Raw genomic sequence first — 24877 nt, forward strand, 5'->3', positions numbered from 1 at the left:
TAATATTTTCGATATAATTTTATTAAAAGCTTATTAATATTTCAAATTTATTTATAATTTGCAATGCTTTTAATTACTCTTTCGCTTATGTCTTTAGTTTTCAACTAATCATGATATTCAAAAGGAAGCACCAGAAGTGTAGTGATAGAAACATGTATGTTCAGTCCTTATGTACGTAGTTAACTTGATGCCTGTAAATTGGATTAGGCACTCCTTCGCTGTCATAAAATTTTAATTATATTATCAATAGTAAGTTATAGCATCGAATTATGGATTGGTGTGTTACATTAAGATCGTTATAACATATTTCATGAAGAGTTTGCCAACTCTGTGAAAAAAACAATTGCTGCTTTTACAGTAAAGGGTGAGTTCGAATCCTAATAGTTATACATAAACAAGTTGTAATGTCCAGACATGACTGGGCTGCGTTGAAATCTCTTTCTTTAAGTTTATTTTAAGTTTGAATAAAATTTAAGGTATTTCTGAACGTAAAATGAATCCATTTTTGATTCCCATTTTAATAGTATGTTACTGTAAGGTGATCTTATTCAAATCCGACAGTTGTTGAATTAGTTGAATTACAGGCTACTGAAATTCAAGCTAGTTGGCATGGTTGTTATTCCATCAGAAAGAATTAGAGATTTGAATTTAATAAAATGATACCTTTGATCGAAGAATGGCAACCAAACACAACAATACAGAACTTTTTTTTTAGTATATAGTTATAATTTAACGACGAATGAAAATTTTGTATTGGTTTTATGTTTTGCTGCTGGTGGGAATCACTCGTTTATATCTCTAGTAAGAAAAGGTATATCGAAACTGATTTTTCTAATGTTTATTAATAAAAAAAGCTATAATTTAGATTAGCATTTCTTAATGATAAATAATTTAGTAATGGATATATTAAATGAAATTTGATTCATAGATGAATTAAGCATTCAAGGCTTGTATGAAGTATTTTCTTTCAAAGCCTTTAATCATTAAACTTACGGAACAAATAGTTAACGCACAATTTTGTAATAGAGTATCATGCTATTATAGTAAACTTCTTACTGATATTGATGTGAAATTTTCATTTTATTATCTTGTAATAATTTCGGAAGCTATCTAATATATGAAATAGGAGAGAAATGGTTGTGAAATATGTAATGCGATGCTAGATGTATATTTATAACACTTGTAATAGTTAATGTGTTATATCTACGAATTGTTAGTAATTAATTTTTTTTATTAAATTTTCGTATTTTTCATATCTTTTGAAAAATGCATTGTTTCGAAAACATTAGGTCGATTAAAATTTAATTCTTAATATTATATAAATTTTCCGAAGGTCTAATGAAAAAATTTGTGGCTTTATTCATGATTTTCTAAATACAATTTAAATGTGTTTTTAAGGCTTTTACGAGATATTCCATGAACATATTCTGAAGAACGCTACTATCATTTGAGGTATTACTTATTTTCGATCAATAAAAAGTTTAAAATACTTCAAACTTCAGAAAAATATATGTATAATTCTTTAACAATAATTTAAAAATTTCACTTCTGAGTTGAATAATGATATTTATTAATTCCAACCAATCGTTTCACTGACTCCTAAAATATAAATATAGCCATTTGAACAGTCCCCTTTTTCGTATATCTTAGGATTTCGTAAATCACCATTAAACTCATCTTTTTTTAGGTATAATTTTGAAATTTTTTTGTATGATTTATTTTGCATTTCCTAAATGGCATTATCAAAATGGAATTATTCTATTAACGCCAATGCATTCACTTTCGATTGTTTATTTGCTTTGTTGAAAGATGATTAACATTAATAGATTTTTTTTTTATGAAAATGGAAAAATAATGAAATGTAGGAAACCTGTTTCAAATGAACAGAATTTATTAGAAATGAAATTTTTTAAGCATATGAAAAATATGTTAAAAATATTTCCTGTCATATGGAATCAATCACTTCAAAACTTAAAATGCAGAAATATCTTTTGAAAAATTTACATTTTTTTAAAACTTTTTAAATGTGTTTGAATTAGTCTATTAGTGTATTTCTCTAAAAACTAGAAATTCTGCTAGTCGAATTTTCAACATCCATTTTCTGCTCTCGGTATATTACTGATATTCATTTCTGATCTGATGTTAGGGGAAAAAAACTTATGTAGAATGTAGCCTATTGAAAGTTTCTTTTATTTCTTATGCAAAGGCTTAATAGCTTGTTAGAATTAAGGAATATCTTAAAAATTTGTTTTTCAATTATTTTGAAAAATATAAATTCTTACCTTTTTTTTTTTTTTTTTTTTTAAAGTAGCAAGCGTTGAATTAAGATCTGAAGGGCTTGCATCTTTTTAGTGATGTTCATTAGGAAAGAGAAATTTTTTTTTCTTTTAACAAAGAATTGTTATTTCAGATCTTGTAATTGCAAAAGGAAATGGCTACTAGCGCAGCACCGATTGAATCTTCACTTACACAGTCGGATCATTCACATCCAACAGAGCAAGTATCCGACCAAGGTCAACAAAACTGGTTTCAATCCTGCTTCGAATGGATTCGTGGATGCTGGAACAGCTGTTGCTCTGGCATTAGATCCTTGCCGATTTCCTTTAGGTATCATTTTATTAATATAAATATTTCTTCTGTATCGGCGTTTATTTATGAGTGAAATACTGATTCAGACTAGCTAGAGCTTTGGTATTCCACAAATTTGCATACATTTAGAGCAATCAAAAATAGATTTTTAGCTGGTTTTTATCAATATGACGAATTTCTTTCCCACGCTACACTGTATACAAGCATTATACTAGAAATTCCTTACCGTTGTGATATCACAGTAATTACTATTTTGTGGGGTGTACACAGTAATCTAGGTGACCAGGAGAGAATCATCACTTCCAGCATAGTACAGCTGTTTATACCCTAGTATAGCGTAATACCATAGGTGATCTGATCCCTGTAGTGAGTGATTTTAACCCTTTAACGTTGATGCTCGAGTTTGACTTATGCATCAAATTATATTGGTTTTAAATTTCTGATCATAATCATTCAAAAACGTATTCGGTTATCTGGTATTTGAATCTAAGCATATATTTTCAATTCAGATGGTATCATGTAATTTAATAGTGTTTATGGGTTAAAAAAAGAACCCTAATCAACTTAAAATATGACATTGGGTTATAAAATGCTTTTGATAAATATTGTACATACGTTGTATAAAAGAATAATACACAATATAGAAAGAATAATACACTCGTAGATAAAAATGTCACGTTTTGGAAATGAATAAAAAAAATCGGATTACAAAATTCGAAAATGCAAAGTTGTTTAATAATACACGAACAACTCGGAAAAGAATATTTATTATATACTTAACTCCTTTACATACTATACTATGTCTGACATGCATAGATTATAAAATGTTTGATTTTAAATCAAAGTAAAAATTAATGTAAGACTAACCCTTTAAACATTTCTGATAAGTACAGATGTGTTTTACTTATATGGATTGAAATACAGAGGTGAATGTCCAAGATAGATGTCTTCAAATAGCAAATAAAATAAACTGTACATTAATTGATTAATGGAGCGCATTCGCTTTGTTTGGACTTTATTACGAGCCCTATTTATAATGCTAAGTGAGCCATTTCGATGCACTGTTGAATTACATCTAATTGGCAATTTTTCATTGTTCCTTTATTGCTAATGTACGCATTTCTTTCTATGCGATTCACGGAGATCCTTGAAACTAATTTTAATGGAAATAATAAGAATATAAAAGTATCAACTTTCTGATCGGAAATTATTAAATATCCCAATTTTAAAAATTAATTTTGAGTCTACTTCAACTAATCAAAGTTGATGTTACAGTAGCTTCTTAACATAATTGCTTCATGCCTGCGAAATTTGAATTTTATTAACGTTAACCGATTGATTGTAAAAATGAGATTGTGTGAATTCAACTATATCATATAAAGCAGAAGAGAAGGAAAAGGCACTTGCCTCAGAGCTGTCTATAATTTATTTCAAAAGTAATAACTGAAAATCCATTTTTTCTTATCAACAAGTTCACTTGTCTATTGTTCGCACATTTATCGATTTTTAAAAATTTGTTGAAGTATGATGCATGTTTCCTTTCAAAATATCAAATTTTTGACTCATTTTGGCTTTTTTGAAAACCTCTCCAGTTGGAAGATTTTCAGCTGTAAATTCGTCTAAATCGAAATCATCTAAGTTTATTGCTAGGTCATGTTCAGAAAAAGCTAACAATTTTTCAAAACTACAAAGAAGAGAAATTTTAGTTGTGCCGCAGCATTGCGTTGAAGTTAGTTTAGATAAACTTTCATGTACGTTAAGAACCCAAGGTTGTTTTTTTTTAGCAATGAAAGAAATTTTTAAAAAATTTATATTTGCTTCACAATTCAGTCGCAGACAATGGTTTATGGACTTTTAATAGATTTCGACCCAGGACTGTGGCATGTACATCCTGACACTTTAAACCAATCCAGATCTTTCTAGTCTAGACATCATATATATCCCATCATATATGAAATGTAACTTCAAATGTTTTTCTACATGAGGTGTAAGACAATCTTCGAATGTCAATTGTTAATGATGGTTGAAAATGAAGGATCGGTGAATTTCCTGCTTGAAAACTTGATAATATTCAATGATGCAGTCGTTACGGTAAACGAATAATTTCAGATAATTCAAATATGCAAGTTCGAGACTTCAGGTATAAAGAATATTCGGTACTAGAGGTTTGGTAATATAAAGCGAATGATACCATTAAAGCATAGTAAAGGGAATAATGGCAACTGTGATTACGTTGACCTGTGACCACTATTCTTTTAGAGAATAAACCTTTTAAATGAAGTAAAAATTATTAAAACATATTTACAGAGGCATCATTAAATCATGAGGTGGGCATAGTGCTATTTGACTATGAGTAGTATTGACTTGAGTTTCATTGATATCTTTGATAACAAAGATTGGTAATAAAGATTGTTTAACAGCTGAAAGAAACGTCAATTAAAATTCATGATCACCGAGCTTCGAAGCTTTTCTGTGATAAAAAAGAAAGGAAATTAGTATATAATTTTTTATGCATTTAAATAAGATCTAAAAGTTTGCAAGTTGAATTTAAATTTAAATCTCATTTTTTTAAAGCTTCCTTTTGTATTTTTGTGTTTGAAGCTATCATTCTGATACAGTATTTGGTGCTGCTTATTTTTTAGAAATTTAATTGGGAGAAGTTTTAATTTACTAAGAGATGGAAATACTGAAGCAGGAAACAATGGTATTGTGTTACAACCTGAAAATATCCCGTCGTATCCTGCCTATATGGAAGAGCCTCCACAGGACAGGGTTGCCAATATAGAACAGTCTCCACAAACCAATTTGGATAGCTTTGCTAATTTAGGTAATTTATTTTATTCTCTTGATGCCTAATTTTTCATTCCTTAAAGACATGTGGTACGAATTTACCATAAGTTTAAGATGGTTCATTTAAATTTTTTTTAATAAGTGGGCTGTATTCTTACTTAACTTTTAGCCAACTTTTTATTTCATCGAGGTTCGACGACCCCGCAACGAACTCAGTACGAAACTGTTTCTGAAACTGATCCCATGTCAGCAGGGTTACAATAATTTTATCGCTGAAGCCAAGCCAGCGTATGTTTGCTACATTCCTTACAAAAAGCGCCAACAAGGCGGTAACATTCCGCCCCGCGTTGCGTATTTATGCAACACAAGTTACAATTCAAGATTCAAATTTATAATCCACAATATACAACAAATTTTTTTTTTCGAGTTCAAACATGAAAATATATGTAAAAAAAGACATAGAAATATAAATAAGTATAAAGCATAAATGTACAATTAAATATGTAAAAATAGAAAATAAACATTTGAATATGTACATAATAATATACAGTTTTTTTTATGTACAGATTAGAAAATCAAATCTGAATGGGTAGGAGGCAAATTTTAGAGATGGTCTTTTAAAATGACCATTTTTAGTTTTGACAATTACAACGCGAATTTTGCCGTCCTGTCCGGGAATAACTTGGCTTATTCTTCCAAGACACCATTTAAAAGGTGGAAGGTTATCCTCCTTTAGTATAACCATATCATTTTCCTTAATATTATTTTTTGAAAATCGCCATTTTTTTCGGTCTTGCAAATGATTTAGATAGCCAATCAACCAGCGTTTCCAGATTTGTTCTACTATTTTTGTCAGCCTTTGCCAGCGGGTTAATTTACTGTCTAGTTCATTTAATACTGAAGGCTCTGGGATAGAATTTATGGGCCTGCCTATTAAAAATGGCCTGGAGTTAATGGTTCTAAATCCGAAGCATCGGAAGATAAAGGTGAGATAGGTCTTGAGTTTAGGATGCCTTCTATTTGAGTAATAACAGTTAAAAATTCCTCATAAAATAATTTTGCATCAGCAACAGTTCTTTTTAGATGATGCTTGAAGGACTTAACTCCAGACTCCCAGAGTCCTCCGAAATTAGGGGCCCGAGGTGGAAGAAATTTCCAGGAGATATTTTCAATTGCCAAAAACCTTGATAAATTTTCATCAGGAAAATTAACAAGTGAAGCGAGTTTTTTCAATTCTTTGTTGGCTCCTATAAAGGTTTTACTATTATCACTAAATAAAGTTGAGCATTTCCCTCGACGTGAGAAGAATCTTTTCAAGCAAGCAATAAATGCTTGTGATGTCAAGTCAAAAATTATTTCAAGATGTATAGCCTTAGTAACTAGGCAAACGAAAATAGCTACATGCACCTTATGTAAATTACCCTTTCTTTGATTTTTGTACCTTATGAAAAATGGACCGCAAAAGTCTACACCTGTGTTAGAAAATACAGGGTTGGGATTTACTCGCTCTGGAGGTAAATTCCCCATTAATTGGTCTAAGGGAGTAGGTTTGCACCTAAAACAAGTTATACAGTTGCGCAAACCTTTCTTGCGATATTTTTGCCTCCAATTGGCCAACGTTCTTGCCGAACAAAATGTAATAATGATTGAGGACCTGCGTGAAAGTTCTTTAAGTGATAATACTGGAAAATTAGAGTGGTAATTTTGTGCTTTTTATGCAGTATTATCTGATGTTTATGATTATAACTAACATCTGCATGAACCAATCTACCACCTACTCTCAACAAATTGTCTGCATCTAAAAAAGCATTTAAATGACTTATAGGACCCTTCTTCAAAGTTTCCCCGTTTTTTAGGGCCTTTATCTCTTTATAAAATTCACTTACCTGAATAATCTCCATTAATTTCTTTTTTGTTTTTCCAATTCACTATTTGTGATTGGACTGGTAATTTTTGTTTTATTCTTAATATTGAATAAAAACCTGCAAATAAAACTAAATACACTAATTAATTTTACATAGTCATTACTTATGGCTAAAAAATCCTCAAGAAATGAAATATTATTTACTGAAGATAAACTAATGTTTAACTGTGATTTAAGTTCAGTCAGATATTGTTCATCTGAAATTGCAGACTCATCAAGTTCAACACTAGAATAATTTTTAGAATCCGGTAAATAGTCAGGACCACACCACCATAAGACGTTGGTTAAGAGTTCATGAGGGTTCAAACCTCTAGATATTACATCAGCAGGATTCAGGTGGGAAGAAATATGTTTCCACTGGAAGTTTTCTGTTAGAGTTTGTATCTTTGATACCCGAGTAGCAACAAAAGTTTTTAGTTTATATGGAGGTGTCTTTATCCAGGCAAGTGCAATTGAATCTGTGTAACAGATTATTTCACTGATTCGCATCTGAAGAGAAGGACGAATTCTTTCTATCAACTGAGAGAGAAGGAGACACGCTGACAACTCCAAACGAGGGATCGAAATTACTTTAATGGGAGCGACTCTTGATTTACTGGCAATAAGTTTGACAGCTGTGCCATCTTCCATAATATATTACATGTAAACTACCGCTCCGAAAGCAGCTTCAGAAGCATCAGCATAACCTACTATAACAGTTCTTTCATAAGATTCTGTCAAGATATGTCTAGGAATTTTGAGATTTCCGATGACTTTCAAAGATGTCACAAAATTCAACCATTCTGTCTGAATTGACTGGGGGAGAGTATCTTCCCAGTTCAATTGTTGGATCCATAATTTTTGCATAAAAATTTTGGCCTTTGTGATAACAGGACCAACGAGACCTAATGGATCATACAAACGAGCGATAACTGACAACACGTCTCTTTTAGTGTAGAAAGGCTTGATCTTTAAATCTACCTTAAAAAGAAAATAATCTTCATTTGGTTGCCAATTCATACCCAAAGCTTTTACTGAAGAATGTCGATCAACGAGAAAATATTGTTGGTTAGTTTCCTCAGAGCTATTATTTATGAGTTCAGAGGAATTTGAAGTCCATTTATGAAGCTCCATGCCACAAGTTTGCAGCATTTGTATCAACTGCCTTTGTAATTCCTGGGCTGCTTCTAAAGTAGCAGCACCCGAGACGAAATCGTCCATATACACGTCTGTTAGTGTAACTTGCGAAGCTAATGGAAATTTTTTCGCTTCATCCAAAGCGAGTTGCTTCAGACAACGAATGGCCAAAAATGGAGCCGATTTTGTGCCGTAAGTGACAGTGTTAAGGCGATAAGTAGTTGGACTCATTCATATTATCCTTCCATAATATTTTTAGCAGATTTGTGTTTCATCAATTAATATTTGACGGTACATCTTCTTAATATCTGCCGTAAATGCGTATTTATAAGTCCTAAATCTAGTCATTATTTCAAAAATATTTTCTTTCACTGCACCGGCAAGAAGCAAATCATTTAAACTTTGTCCCGATGTACTAGGGGCACTGGCATTAAATACAACCCTTAATTTTGTGGTTGAGTTTTCAGGTTTATAAACTCCATGATGCGGCAAATAATAAAATTCTTCACAAAGGTCATTATTCACTTTTTCCATATGACCCAAACTTTCGTATTCTGCAATAAATTCTTTATATAAATTTTGCATCATGGGATTCTTATGCAATCGCTTAACTGTTTGGTTAAGTCTAACGTTGGCTAAGGCTTTAGAATCACCAAACAAACCTTCTTTCATCGGCATTTTAACTACCAATCGACCATCCTTATTTCTGGTGTGGGTTTCTTTAAAATGAGCCTCGCAAAACTCTTCACTACTAAGAATAGTATTTTCTTCACTAATATTTTCTACTAACCAGAATTTTTCGATTACTTTTTCAATATTTTCATTTCGAGAAACTAAAGTACATAAATTAGTACATGGCTCCTGATTATTTGTATTTAAATAGCCACCAGCGACATAACCAAATACAGTATTTTGAAATATTAATGAATTTAGAGATGAACGTATTTGTTCACCCTTAACAATTTCAAAGAAGGTTTCAGCATCCAAAAGGGCATCGATTTTGGAACTCCGTGTAAATTCCGGATCACCAAGCATAACCTGTGGAATTTCTAAATTCACATTTGTTGCCGGAACCATATCCGTAATTTTATCTATTACAAAAAAGGTTTGTGATAAAAAGAAAGATCCATTACAATTGACGATATTAGCAACAGTCTCATATTCAATCGAAGTAGAAATTCCTCCTAATCCAGAAACCGATGTATTTATTTTTTGTCTTCGTAAATTCGCGTTGTCAGCAAACTGCTTTGTTACAAAATTTGCCTGAGAAGAGCTATCTAGTATTACTCTAGCTCTCGAGAAGTGTCTATAAATATTCTGAATAAGTACTATTGCTTCTATTTTAACATCCTCTAACTGATGATCCTTTATTGACGTTAATAGTCTGGTTATTTGCGCCTTGATTCCACCACGTGTCCGATTTAACGAAGTAATGTCTTTCTCCATTATTATTTACTATTCAAATCGAAATTTAATTAAAATTCAAACTCCGCGAGCGGACCAAATTTTATGGTACGAATTTACCATAAGTTTAAGCTGGTTCATTTAAATTTTTTTAATAAGTGGACTGTATTCTTACTTAAAATCAAACTACAATTCAAAAGCCAACTTTTTATTTCGTCGAGGTTCGACGACCCCGCAACGAACTCAGTACGAAACTGTTTCTGAAACTGATCCCATGTCAGCAGGGTTACAATAATTTTATCGCTGAAGCCAAGCCAGCGTATGTTTGCTACATTCCTTACAAAAAGCGCCAACAAGGTAGTAACAACATGGGTAAAAACTGATAACTAATGAACCGAAATTTGAAGTGGAATAAGTTTACACGTACAAGATATTAAGTGTCATCTCTCTTTAACAGTTTTAGTAGTATTACATGTTTGTTTTTTTATTAAGAATATGATGATAATAGGGATACATATACTGTGGGAAATTGAAATTTCTAATCCTGGAAATATAATTAAAAGCATGAAAAAAATGCATGTTGTTTTTTTCTGCAACAATCAGTTATAATCATTTTTTATTTAAAAACATTTCAGGACGCTAATGGGTGTTGATGGTATTTTTTATTATATTTATCAGCAGGATTGCAAGTCAAAATGCAAAATTTCTTGTTCTTAACTCTTTTCACGATCATGCTTTTAGATCTTTATTTTCAAATTCGACTCTTTACTAAATAGTGTCCTAATGTAACTGTTAATAGAGCTTGCATTTCCAAACAATACCGATTAAATAATCAGTAATATGTTTCGTTAAACTGTTAGCTAAAATAGTTGAAAACAACGTGCCAGCCATATTTCATTTAGTAGTTTGTTTGAAGTAATCTGAAAAACAACGGATACCTGTTTTTATTTTCCATATTTTTAATGTTGGATTAAAAAATATGAAAAAAAATTAATATTCTTCTATTCAATTCTAAAATGTTTACTGCAGAAATCGCAAACGTATTTCCAGAAAATAACTTAATGGGTGTTGAATTTTGATATTGCTGGTTATAAGCATGGATTGTTATGAAAGGTTTTGTACATCAACTGAAAAAAAAATAGCCTGGAATTACTCTCATTTGATACCCGATTTTTACTTGTATTAAATTACGTAAGGTAATTTGTAAGATTAATGAGTTCAAGGTAGCGGTGTAATCTTTTTTTGAAAGTACATCCAAGCAATTTGAGAAGACCATACTTAGAAGAAGCAGTAAGTAAGCCAAGGTGCAGAAATGTAAAGATATTTATAGCGATACTGCATAATTGTGGTGACTACTTCAAAATATATTTACATGCATATATTACTGTCGTTTCTGAGAAACTTTGTGCCTGTCCCCCCGCCCCGCGTATATTACCTAAAAGTTCACTGAGTCATTAACTAATAAATTGAACTGCACACTTAATCCTTGTCGGACATCCAGAGATATTTATATGAAAAAAGAAATTTCATTAAGTTGATTTTTGAAGCCCTTGTTTATGGTCTATTTTTGAATGACCACTACCAGAAACACTATGGACTATTTTTACTGTAGATTCTATTTACAAAGACTTTTTAAATGAATAGTTACTACCTGACTATTGCATTGACAAAACAATTCTTCATCCAGTCATAATTTTTGAGATAACCCAGTGTTGTAAATCGTAGCAAATTCCGAAATAGCAAAATTTCGACATTCTTAGGGATCTAGTTTAAGTAAAAATTGAATTTGGTTGAGAGAAAAGACAAAATATTTGAATAATCGGTTTTAAATTTTAGATTAACATGCTATTAGGTTCTTGAAAATTTTTATAAAAACGGATTACAAATATTGACCAATACAATATTGAAAATATTGACCAATTGTTAAAGAAGTATCAAAATACTTCTCGATTAGTTTCCTATATGCACGAAAAGTGTTGAAGCCTTTACGAAACACTAAGTGATATTGGTAAAGCTAAAGATTTAGAAAACTGTTCTGATGCTCAACTCGTATTATGTTGAATGATAAGACAAGCATTTCTTATCAACTTTTCTACTCATGAATGCAATAAGGAAATAGTTGTGGTCGAAACAACTGATATCAGAGTGATAGGCAGTATCTACGTTTCATTATCATTCCACTTTAAACAAAGTGCCATTTAAAAGCCATCTCTCAATTAGTTGATTCAAAAAAGACTATCCAAACTAAATAAGCACACGCAGAAAAATGCCTTTCTCTTCACCTACGATGCTTGTTTATATATAAATGTAGTAAAACTAGCATTCCCCGAAACAATACGGAAATTACCTAGAGTTTTCACGGGCTAGTTATGAAATTGAGTGCAAAACGGATACACCAATATTTAGTCTTACAACCTCGAAACGAAAGGCTCGCTAAGATATTTACTGCACTTTAGGCGATTTTTCATTACTATTTTGCGTTTGTATTTTTTAATATTCATTTCCATTTCTAAAACGGCACGTACATTTTGTTGTTGCATTGTATATTGGATCTCCCATCACTAGTAACTTTAGCAAATATTGTTTAAATAGTAGTGAGGATCTGATAAATATTAAGACACTAAAACCATTAACCAAAGATATAGCGAAGAGCAACTATGAAATGAAGCTGACTGGTATATTTATAGTAAATGAGAACTTCTGATAATATTTCAAGAATATTGCTGAAAAAAAAATCAACTTTTGAAAATCTGAGTAACTTTTTTTCTTTCCCTACAAGATCATAAAATTCGATACAAGACTTTTCATAGTTGCGTCTGCTAAAACATAATGTTTTTCTGAAATATGTGTTCGTTCATTTTAGATCAATTTCTGTATCTTGAAAATATTACTGCATTTAATAAGCAAATCATTGGGTATAGTAAGTGTCATTTTCCTGTTTATAACTAAATAACTTGTACTTTTTTGCAGAAACTGACTGCGATTCCATTCCTATAATCAATTGTGTCCTTCAGATGTCTGAGGAGAAATCTATATTTTCGGTGGAATGAGAGAACCGGCATTTCAAATGGTGGCACACAATTTTAAAAGGAAGCTAAACACGACTGATCTATAGTAAGATTGACGATGAATTTATTGTGTTTTTCATAAAAAGGAAGTTTGAAATATCTTGTTGGTATAAAATGTTAAGTTATTTGTTTTTTTATTGCAATTAATTATTACGACAAATGTTATTTTTATTGAAAAACATCAATGAAAATTTCAAGCTTCGGTAATTATTCCTGAATTTTTAGATACCCTATGTATATGCTTTTAAACTATCCAATATGATAATTCTTTTAACATTCTTTACGAGGTGTTTTGTTCATTAAAGCAATTAGTTTCATTTTGTTATGATTTATTATTTCTGTGGTCTGTACTGAAAACATTTTTTCTACTCTTTAATAATTATCAATTTTAGATAAATAAATTCTAATATTGCACAGACTTCTGATTTGAAATACATTTGAAAGGATCGGTGCAATCCAGGAGATTATTTATAGATTTCAAATTGGTCAATTTAGTCTGGAATGAAATAATTCGTTACTGACATATTCCTTTCTCGCATTGAATTTCAAACAATGATACTATACAAATAGGTATAAATTGTTTTTAGTTGGATTATAGAAAAGGATTAAGAAATATTCTTGACGCACTGAAATTGATAATTTTTTATAGTTAAATTATTGCTCAACATTTGCGAATTAATATGTGGAATGAAAAAATGTAGGTTGTTACGATAATACTTTCTTATCTTCTGGAAACGATGAAAGCTAGTTACTAAATATTTTTCTTGCTGAGAAAAAATGCTTCACGACCCCAATTTGATGTTAAATAGAAAGTGATGGTTAATTATTAATAAACATAAAAAATAATTCGAAAATGTTATGCTATTTTATTGTAAATATGTGTAACATATCTATATTTGTATTTGTTTTAATTTGACAGCTTCAAAAAAATTTTTTTAGTGTTCGCAATCGAGAAAAAGCTTTATAAAGGGAAAAAAGAAATTAAAACGAAAAATGCCTATTTTGAATTTTATTTTTTAATTGAAATTAAAAATTAATAATTGATTATTTGCTTCTGTCAAAATTTGCTACACCAAATCAAAAAATCATTCCTTGGCTAATTTTTAATATTTTAATTATGTGGTATAAGAAAGCATAAATTAAAATATGATGAATGACATGAATGTATAATGCAATGCAATGCAATGTAAGATAAGTTAAAGAGACACTATTATTTCAATTCAGAATTTGTCACTTGAAAGCAAATATAGCTGTTCTGAATGATTTAATATTAGCTTATGAGTTTAAAAGGAGTATGACCCATGGACACGATGATTAAAGAGCTAAATATTTAAACAACTGCAAACAACTGTATTGAATAAAAATGTTTTTCTACCATAAGTACATCCAATTAAATTAGGGATAGGCCTCTGCAAATTTTGCATATTTGAAGTGGAAAATTTTATTTGTTTATAGACGAATACAAGAATATTTCGCTAACAGTCTTTTTTATTTTTAATTTTCTAAGACATAATTCAAGCTGTTTTTATAAAATGTACCATATGAAACTTTTCAATTGAATGCATATGTATTTAGTGGTGTTTCTTCCTTGATATACCTTGTATACTGTGGCCATTATAAGGGTCAGAATATATTTTCTGGAAATATATAATTGTTCATTTTCTAAAGTTGGAATTTCAAACCTTTGATAAATCTTTTAAACTAGTTTGAAGTTACTTCTCCCTCTATATTTTGAATAGTAGATAAGATGCCTAAATTATTTCTATCGTTTCAAATAGAGAAAAAAATCTGTGAATGTCGCCGCTTGAGGGTTTCAGATGACTCATCAAGATCAAATATAAATACTCAAAATCAAGTGCCAGGACTTATCAGCGAGCTCTCTTTTCTCGGCTTTGAAGAAAGTTACTTTTCCGACAATAGAGAGAAAAAGATTTGTCAGACACTACTTAATGCGTGAATTTATTGAGGAATAAAGATAGAAAATTTAGAATAAATGAACTCTTAGATTAATTACATCGATTTTATAATATCCTTATCAAAATGATTTACGTGCGTATGTTTAAAAGAAGTTCGGTTACATTTCATTGACGCTCAGCCAATACCAGTTTATAGAATATCTAATCAAGAACAATAACAGCTAATTTCAAAACCATTAATTATCAACGCATACTTCCAACTGGAAAAAATGTTTTAAGTGATTCAGCGATTACATTTTATGTTGTTGAATCAATAACTGAAATGCTGAAAAAATAGGAAATTTGAATTTTCTATACTCAACGATCCTAATAGTCATATTCAGCAAACTTTCTTTGATACTTTAATAAATACAATGAAGCATGTTAAATTGTCTTATGATTAAACTTGGCTGAGTAATATCTATTAAGAATAAACAGAGACCATATACATATTGATTTAAGGTAAACATTAATTGCCTCGAAAACTATCAACTTTAAACCAATTAAAATTGTTAATATTGAAAAATAAATACATAAGTAAAGAGTGAAATAAAAAAAAATGGAAATGCAGCGGTTCAGTGTGCAGCGAGTGACTTCTGATTTTAATTATAATTGTTCAATTATCGGAGATTAACAAACGTTTTCGGAGCGCTTGTGAATCCCTTTAATGGTCTCGGAAATTTAAAATAACTGAATTTTGACAAGGTTATAGTAATTATAGACAATGCAATTATAGATAGTAATTATAGAATCTTCTTTGTCCTTATATTAACCCTTCCATTTCTAAGATCCTTTGAGCTCTTATCTAGGAATACTAGAAAAGAAAGCCCTTTGCAGAAAACGAGTTCCTCGTTCAAAGAATAGAGAAAAATCCTTACCCTCCTTACTTATTCTTTATCCGAAAACTAATATGACAGTTCATGCTCGAACGCATTTTAAGTTTTTCAAAAAAAAAAAAAAAAAAACCTACTGGAGAGTGTCTTTTACAAAACACAATTTTTGGTTATTCAATCAATCATACATAACGAAATGGGTTGGAATTTCATATCGATATCCAGAAATCTCGAGTGTTCGCCTTTCCTTTGAGCGAGTGTTTGAAATCTTTCAGTATTAAAAAGGTTAAAAGAAAACTGGAATGATTTTATTTAAAAGGTTGTTCGAATAATTCGGTTTTTGAATTATGTCTTGGTAGGCAATTTAAACCGACAAGCAATTAATACATTTCATTCAACATCAAAAATTATATTTGATCTTAAATCCGCGGTATTTTGTCTTATTTTACTTGTTTCTCTTCTGTGATGCAATGCTAATTAAAAGTCGCTAAATAGGCATGGTTAGCTAGTCAATGAAGTACTGTCAAGTTAAGGAAAATTGTTAAATTTGCATGCGCAGGTTCAATTACATCGGGCGATCGGTTGTGCCACTAATTTGTTTCGGCTAATCGCTAATAGAATACATTGCATGCAATATTCCATGAGGAATATTCCAATATTCCTGCAATTTCCAAAGGCGTATGTGCAATTCCCGGCTCAAATCAGTGATTAGAACTTACTACTTGGTAGAATCCTTGATCACAGTCGGTTGATAGATCAAACTAAATGCAAATCCCGTGACTCACTTACCCAATAAGTTGTATAATCCCTTGCGTAATGGTGATCTTAATCAGTATAACGTTAATTGATGTCAGCCTCAGAAACTGGCGGGTTGTCAACGAGTATAATACTCTTATGCCCAGCAAAGCACGTTCGCACATTCTCGCGTCACCAAGAGATATATCATTTCATTTAAAGGCTAATTGTTTTAATTTTGGGGGTTTATCTTCTTATATACAAAGAATTAAAGAAAATATTTTAATCCTCAAAAAGTTAGAACCTGAGCAACCGATGAATAGCCACGTTTCGTACCTCCCTATATACGAAGAAGGCATTTTTGGAAATTTATTTCCCTGTCTATGAAAACGAAAACTCGAAAATGCTTTTAGCTGGACGGATAAAAAAAAATAATGTTGTATGATGTTTACACCAAATTTTTAGGTCTCTATCAAATTTTAAAAAAACATACAAAATAGATGAGAGGTTTCCTGGTTCGTGTTTATTAACTGCTTCCAAGATATTAATCGCCAAAAAAGAGTCGAGCTACGTCGCGTGCTTAATAAGCTCTTTCGTAACTATTGTTGGCCAATAGCATGCGATTAATTTACAAGTATATTTATTAGAGATCACAAAAGAAAATTTCTTGGAGACAACTACCTCGGATTTTAAATATTTTCGAAATCGCACATGTCTGGAAAACATAAAAATTCCAAAATCAAAATGTGGCAGTACAATTAATTAATGAAAAAGGGAATGTTAGATTTATATAATTTTAATAATATTAATGCAGGACGTTTACTTGTGCAAAATATAAAAACCTTCACTTTAATGTACAAGTTATAATGAATATCCATACGTAGAAGTGTACAAGTAAGTCAATGGTGGAACAATTCTCATTTTTTATTTTGGCAGATAATATGTTACCAATAAGTCCAAAATGCCAGGAAAAAACAGATGGAGTTTGTATTTGCAGTCCATTCATTAATTAGCTCATGCTACTATTTTCACCCAAGTGGGTCTCATTCTTAATAGATTCAGAGTCGAAGTTCTATACATTCTACTTATCTAAGTTGAGTAGAGAGGTAGAGGCAATTAGAGCAGGTGAGGCATTACTAGAGAATGCAAAACTGATTTCAAGAATTTAAGACCCGATTTTTTTTTTCTTATGTACGAAATGTACAAAGAGAAAGTATTGTAATCGATAAGAAAAGTGAACAAGAAATTTTGGTGAATTTCCGCGTTTCAAAATCTCTCTTAGTCTTACTTATAAAACCATTTTTGGAATTGTGTGAGCCTGACTGTATATTTTTTACCTGTTACCTGGAAAACGATGAAAAGTTGAAATAAAAATTTCTTTGGGTTTATATACTAAGCAAGTCGGAAATGCATAATATATTTACTTGTATTTTGAAATTTACATTAATTGGTTTATTTTAATTGAATTTTTTTCCAGAAATTTTAATTATTTAGAAATATGAAAAGAAAATTAGAAAATTAGAATTAAGAAATATTTAGAATATAATACCCATAAAAGGCATTTAAAGTTGTATATATCCCATAAAAGCCAACGCTGGTGTGAAGAGGAAACTGCCAGCTCAGGTGTCGTCCTCGTCATCTGATCGAGGTTCAAAATTACGAGGTCCCTACCAAAATAGCCCTAGTGTTGCATTAAACGGGGCGTTAATAAAACTAAACTAAACTAAACCCATAAAAGCCAATGAAAATACATGTTGCTCCTGAGAAACCCGGGTCAATAAAGGGTTAAACCCGAAAACTAAAATATGTATTATTTACATCAAATATTGAAGATTTCTCTAAAGGTTTTGACGATGTCAATTACAGGGAAGTTTGTCTGCCTGACCTCTTGGGTGACATAGTTAAGATGAGTGGAGCTTCAAAGAGTTAAATGGTTGAAATTTCACTTATGATTCTCTCATCAAAACAGTAAATGCGTATTAAAATTTTAAAACCATATTGAGCTGTTTGAATGAAATCTTATCTATCCACGTGTATTCTAAACATACAATTAAGGTAAGCAAAGGTGAATGAAATTGTATATGTAGTCTTGAGTTCAAAAGCGCAAATATCTACAACAATTTGGATAAAATCGGTCAAAAGGAACATTCAGCTGTTTCTACAATACTATGAAACACGTGATGTTTGTGTTGTGTTAATATATAAAAAAAGGAGGCGAACAATTCTAAAGTTTTTCAAAAAAAATGTTGATTAAAAATTGTTTTTAATTGAGTCCCATATATAAAAGTTGATGGGCAAACAATTCTAAAGTTTTCAACAACAAAAAAAAAAAATGTTGATTAAAAATTGTTTTTATTTGGGTCCCATACTTCTTAAATTCGACTTTGTGCCTTTAATATAAATATTGAGGGGTTGATTGAATAGAGACAAGTTTACTTAAATCTTGGATATTTTTGTTGACTGTTTACTTTCTAATATACGAAGTATATAGAAAGTATTGTAATAGTCAAACAAATTCAAGATTAAGATTCATCAAAATCTTCAATTTTTAGTCCTTTCTGAATTCGAGAAACACCTTTTGGGAATGGGAAAATATCTATTGTCTGTTTGTGACTAAAATAACTCAAAAAATGCTTAGATCTAGACAGATGAAATTTGGGATACGGTCTTTAAAACAAATTTGTAGAGTTCAATCAAATTTTGATAAAATCCATTCTGAGCATGTCTGTCTGGTTTTCTGAATATAAGTTAACATGATAATTACAAAACGAAGAGGGTTAAATAAATAAAATTCAGTGCACAGATTTAACATCTATAATGTAGACATCTGTCAAATTTTGAACCAACTCCAACAAAGGGTTGAACTTCTATCGTTCTGTACTTTCAAATAAAAAAATGCGGTAACTCAAAATCGCAGTGACTTAAATATATCAAATTTGGTATGTGATTTTGTCACTACAAGTGTAGTTTTTACAAATTTTTGTTGCAACCTGATGGGAGAAAACACCTCTAAACCCCAAATTCGATTTTCTGAAACTATAAACCTCATGACAAAGATTAATCGCCTAATTACTCGTCAACGATATAATAGGATCACATGGCAGACTCAGTAAGAATGTTAAATTGAAGCCAAAGCTTAATATTCATAACTTCAATATTATGCAGGTTGTCTCAAGAACCTAGACCGCGGCTTTTATTCCTTAAATATTGATCACAGACATATTGTAAATTACAAAGTTGAATAAAAAAAAAGGTGCAAAATGTTATGAAATCGATCAAAAGTTTCAAGGGATTAAACTTTAAAAAAATACAAAATTAAAATTTTTATACGTTTCTCGTACAAAAAAAAAAAAAAAAAAAAAAAAAAAAAAAAATTCCCAATGAGCAAAATTTGCCCCATCGTCTAATAAGGTCATGTACAAAATTTCAAAATTTATTGTGAAAACTCTCAAAGATATGTTAAAACAAAGTTGGAGAAGGATCAATCACAAATTAAAATGCAAATGTTTACAGCTTCAGTGCAGATGACGCGACGCAGGAATGCATCATAAGGAAATAAAATATGCTTTATATCTTTAGTTTTAAATGCAAATTTTAAAATCTATGTTTCCTGAAAGATACTTTAAAATTTCATATCATGAATTACAGAATATAATTTAAAAATAGCACAGTCAATGAAGTTGTAAAAAAACTTATGTAATATTTCCTTTATGTAATCTTTCCTTTAAGTTATTATTTCTACACATTTTTAATACTTTTGAACCAATAAATAGCAAAATTATTATTTATTCAATCATTACTTTCTTTGCTAATTTGTGTACGACCCCTAAAACACGAACATCCAACATGATTTTTCATCTTTGCGAACTCATATCCAGGCATCGAAAAGTGGTTAAGTCAGCATTTATGTAGTTTCATATGTGCTTTTTGATAAATTACTGAAATTTTGTACATGACCTTATTAGAAAAATGGGGCACATTTTACACTGTGATTTTTTTTGTACGGGATCCGTATAAAAATTTAAATTTTGTATTTTTTGAAGTTTAATCCCCTGAAAATTTTTATCGATTTCATAACATTTTAAACCTTTTCCTACGCAACTTTGTAATTTACAGTATATGTCTATGATCAATATTTAAGGAATAAAAGCCGTGGTCAAGGTTTTTGAGAAACCCTGTATATAACATCAATGTTACGCAAGGCGTTCTATGGCCTTATTGAGAGGATAACACCTTTGTTAGACATTATACCAGAAAGTATTTCTGGAACCACTTTCTCTGATTTTGTTCTAATTTTTAAGGATTTTTTGTTTATAATTTATCACGAGTGTTATTATAAATCTTTTGAAATAAAACTGAGGCTGAATTAATTTTCCCTCATTAGAAATCTAAACAATTACATAGTTTTTCATCTAACTTTACTTATAAATACTATGGGGTGTAAGGAAGGTTTAAGTTAGTGTTTTATAATAATTAATTTTAATGCATAGTTTTTAGTTTATTAAAAACTGCGCATTCTTCCCTTGACATGCTTAATAATGTGTAAACAAATTGTTACGACGTTCAACGTTCTTTTAGTTAATTGAATTAAAAATCGCCAAAACAAGGGTAGGAGATATTTAAATAAGATTACTTTTACCTGAATTATTAACGAACAATATTTCGTTAACTAAAATATTGCATTAAAGTTTCTATTGCTTGAAAATTGGTCCAAATCTTAATCACTTTTTTTTTATTTAATGATCAATAGAGATATAAATTCACTGTTTAAAATGGTTGCCTCTCAAAATATTTTTTATCATTCTTTATAATATATTAATTTATTAGAAAAGATATCAACTTCTTGCAATTTCTCGAAATGTTTTAGGGAAATCTGTAATTTTTGAAAAAGCTGCACGATTTTGAAATGCTTTGGAACAACATAATTTTTCGTTTCAGTTAAAAATAATAATGCATATAACAGAAAATTTTGTTAGTTATAACAATATATAAGAGAAATTGTTTTACGTAAGGACCTTTGATGCATAACAACTGTAATTTTTGATATAAATATTTATTACATTAAAATCACATCAAATGTTTCTTAGCAATCCTGAAATATGATTTAAGGAAAAGTTTCGTGGCAATTAATACTTAATAACCAATTTTGTATTCATTAAAAGATAATAATAAATTAATTTCGTCATAAGCAACACTGTATGTTTCAGCTATAAAAAAAGTATTCAAAAATTAATATTACAGAGGAGAAAAAACAATATTAACTGTCCTCTCGTTCATAATTATGTTTGGGTTCTTGCCAAAAAATCATTAACGTATCGCTGATTTCTTTTCGATATGCTATGTCTTTCTTCCATCCCCTTCAAGGAAGTAATCTGTTTATTTCATCGGAAACACATCGGCCATGACTTGTGGCTGGATAGACACGTGGGAAATGTAGCTGATTGATCCTTAGATTGCCACTTCAATGATCAATGGAATTTCTTGGTATGTTGTGTTTTATTTGTTCTTAGTAATGCTTCTTACGTTATCAAACTATATACAGTAATTGAGTTTCGCAGAAAAATTAAAAAAAAATCTTTTTATTGAAATATTTGGATTTGGATTATTTGAATTATAAAGTATATTTAAAACTAACCACATTTTATTGTTCTAGGTCAGTTGGTAAGATGTGAAATATATTTTTACCCATTATCGTTTTTCAATAAGTTATCGTCCAACATCTGCTTTCATTAATTATTTCCCATTGGGATATTTTGGATTAGTCAATTTTTTTAGTTTGAATTCTGTATTCATATTCTCCATTTTACCAACAATATGAAAAAAAAAGAATATACTACAATTTATAATAATTATGCAGTATTTTCCGAATACAACATTTTATTTCATTTAAGCATATTAATTGATGTGAGCATTAGATTGTCTTTACACATGGTATATATACTCCAGTCAAGTTCTTTACGATTTTGAAATCATTGTGGTTTCTTTTATCTCTATCTCCGTTAATAATACGAAACAATGTGCATATTAAGATTGAAATTCCAAATGACAGTTTGTTGAATCTAGAGTAACCAAATTTGGCAGAAATATTCTATGAAGTTTGAGATTGTCAATTCGGAACAATGTATTTTAAAATTTGGATAAAATTTTTAATTTATTAGAAATTAAACGGTATTTGGGCATTAAAAATATCACAATATCAAGATTTTTACACCATTTTAAAATTCAAACAATTATCTTTTTTATAAGTGACTCTTTTATTTCCAGGAATTTCCCCCAATTTCAAAATTTTTTTAATACATAAGTTGAAACAATTCTTTCATTGTCGTGATATTATTTATATTGTTTTCACTGCTCATAAAATATTTAATACCATGTCTTTTTCATTTGAAAATGTTACGAATGAGGATTCTACTTATGTTTTCATATTCTTTGGCAATATTGTAGTGAACTTTTAAATTTTAATTTAATTTCCTTATTTTATGAATCTATAAATGAATCTCACTCGGATATTACATATATTAAAAAAGAAGCTCACTACTTTTCATGATTATGGTTGCCATATATTAATTTTTCCAAAATCAGGAAGATCCAATCTAGTTAAAATGCCACTCAGCCAACTTTCATAATATATGTCCATTTTAATGTTTAAAAGCTTTAAACACTTTAATGCTCCATTTAAATCTAGAGCACTTAGTAAAATACTGCATACTTAGAAATTAAATATTGCAAAAAATTATGATTTTCCTACTTATGATTTACGAATTTCGTTCGACTTTGACGTACGCCTCGAATCTGTTTGAAATTAATCAAATGGATTTGACAAAGAGCAGAATATGTGCAAAACAACTAAAAATAAATCTTTTACACCTGTATCATTTTGGAGTTTAAAATATTTGATTGCAGAAATTATAAACATCAAATTATTTATGAAAGAAAGTATACATACATATACACTCACACATGAACATACTACAATCTTATATAAGGTATAGAGTTATTTAATATAAAAGTAATATTTTCTAAATTTTTTATTATTATTTCGAGTTTATGATTTGCTTTTAAAGTAAAATATTTGAAAATGGCTTTTATATGAATTATATCTATCTCGAATCATGGATGTTTTTGCATTGTCTTGCAGTTTCTAATTTTAAGATTTATTCTTTAATTAATATGGTATTTTAAATAGAAAGCGTACTCATATAAACAACGTATTTATATATGAAATTAAAAGTTTATTGATTATTTTGCAATTTTTTTTCTGAATATAGCTGTTAGATTTAGGAAGACTTACACGTTTTGCATTTGAAAATTATTTTACTGCAATCCTTTTTTAGTTTTGGTTTAGGATATTGCAATGGTTTCATTATAATATAGAAGGTTTCTATAAGAATATAAAACATATAACTATATACAGAAAGTTTCTATAGCTTATGTTGTTGTTGTTTCTAATGACACTTGTCATAGACAATCCCACTGACTTTAGAAGTGTATAGCTTATAGAATCTTTTAACCCTAAATTTTTATACCATTTGCTTACTCTGTAGATAAGTATATCAGTAGTTAGCACAGTGAAAAAAATTATTCCGATTTCAAGACAAAGTGAAATTTGTTAATTATATGATTAATTCTTCTGTATGCTGGAAGTTAAGAAAACACAGCAAATATTTGAATAAGGATCAGCATTGATGAGCTGATAACTTTTAATAACTGCCGGTTGAGCTTTCCTATTTTCGATCTGTTTGAGAGAAGTACGGAATGATTTCAAAAAATTATTTTCCTACAATTAGTTTTTCTTAACTAGCAAATCCTCAATATATTGTTATATAAATAGAAAATAAATAATCTATACAACATTGCAATTAAGGCTAAAAATACATTCATTGTTTGTTTATGTACTCTTAAATTAATAATTGTTTTATTATCATTTAAATAATGAATCAAAAAGTATTAAGATTAAGCTAGTCACAAAACATAATTTTTTCATTCCATTAACATGAATTTGAATATAAATCATAAGTACTTTACTTAATAATTTTCATACTGGAGTAAATCATTGCAATTATACCGTTGCGCTGTAATGAGTTATCGGCGGTTTTTAAAAAATCTTTTTTAAGTTAAAACAATATGAACATAATAATACTTTACGTTAGCTTACGCACTGTAAATTGTGACATGCATGACTACAATGTTTGCTGAAAACGCTCTACAGTATAGACTGTTGGATCTATGGTGCCACATTTTGCAAGTAGTTGCATTTTAGTAATAGGAACTGGCAAAAATACATACTTTTAATAAAAATTAAATGAAGTGTTAGTGTTTTCTGTTTACGATTTTATAGTATATCCTTATACAAAAAACATTTTTACATCAACTTAAAATTAAAAGTTCTTAACTTAAAAATACTTAACTTAAAAAATAAGAATACATCAATTTAAAATCTTTTTAGTGATTCTTATTTTGTTT

General features: G+C 29.6%; 2 protein-coding genes across 4 annotated transcripts in view; both read left to right on the forward strand.

Annotated features, from left to right (window-relative positions):
* The first annotated feature begins 713 nt into the window (after positions 1–713).
* Positions 714–13197, forward strand: LOC129961785 (uncharacterized). Its single transcript, XM_056075354.1, has 4 exons — positions 714–811; positions 2411–2607; positions 5232–5416; positions 12794–13197. The coding sequence occupies exons 2-4, from the start codon at positions 2432–2434 to the stop codon at positions 12871–12873; spliced, it is 441 nt and encodes a 146-aa protein (XP_055931329.1). The 5' UTR covers positions 714–811; positions 2411–2431; the 3' UTR covers positions 12874–13197.
* Positions 13198–21788: 8591 nt separating this feature from the next.
* The window catches only part of LOC129961759 (solute carrier family 35 member G1-like), a 33634-nt gene continuing 30545 nt past the window's right edge, over positions 21789–24877 (forward strand). The window contains exon 1 of one of the 3 annotated variants that reach the window (XM_056075315.1): positions 21789–21898. The gene's annotated coding sequence lies outside the window, so the exon portion shown is untranslated. Of the gene's footprint in view, positions 21899–21936; positions 22076–24877 lie in introns of those variants that run through there. The other 2 variants (XR_008783826.1, XM_056075316.1) reach the window with 2 other exon arrangements.

The sequence above is a fragment of the Argiope bruennichi genome, chromosome 2 (genome assembly GCF_947563725.1).
Source record: "Argiope bruennichi chromosome 2, qqArgBrue1.1, whole genome shotgun sequence".
Lineage (NCBI taxonomy): Eukaryota > Metazoa > Arthropoda > Arachnida > Araneae > Araneidae > Argiope > Argiope bruennichi.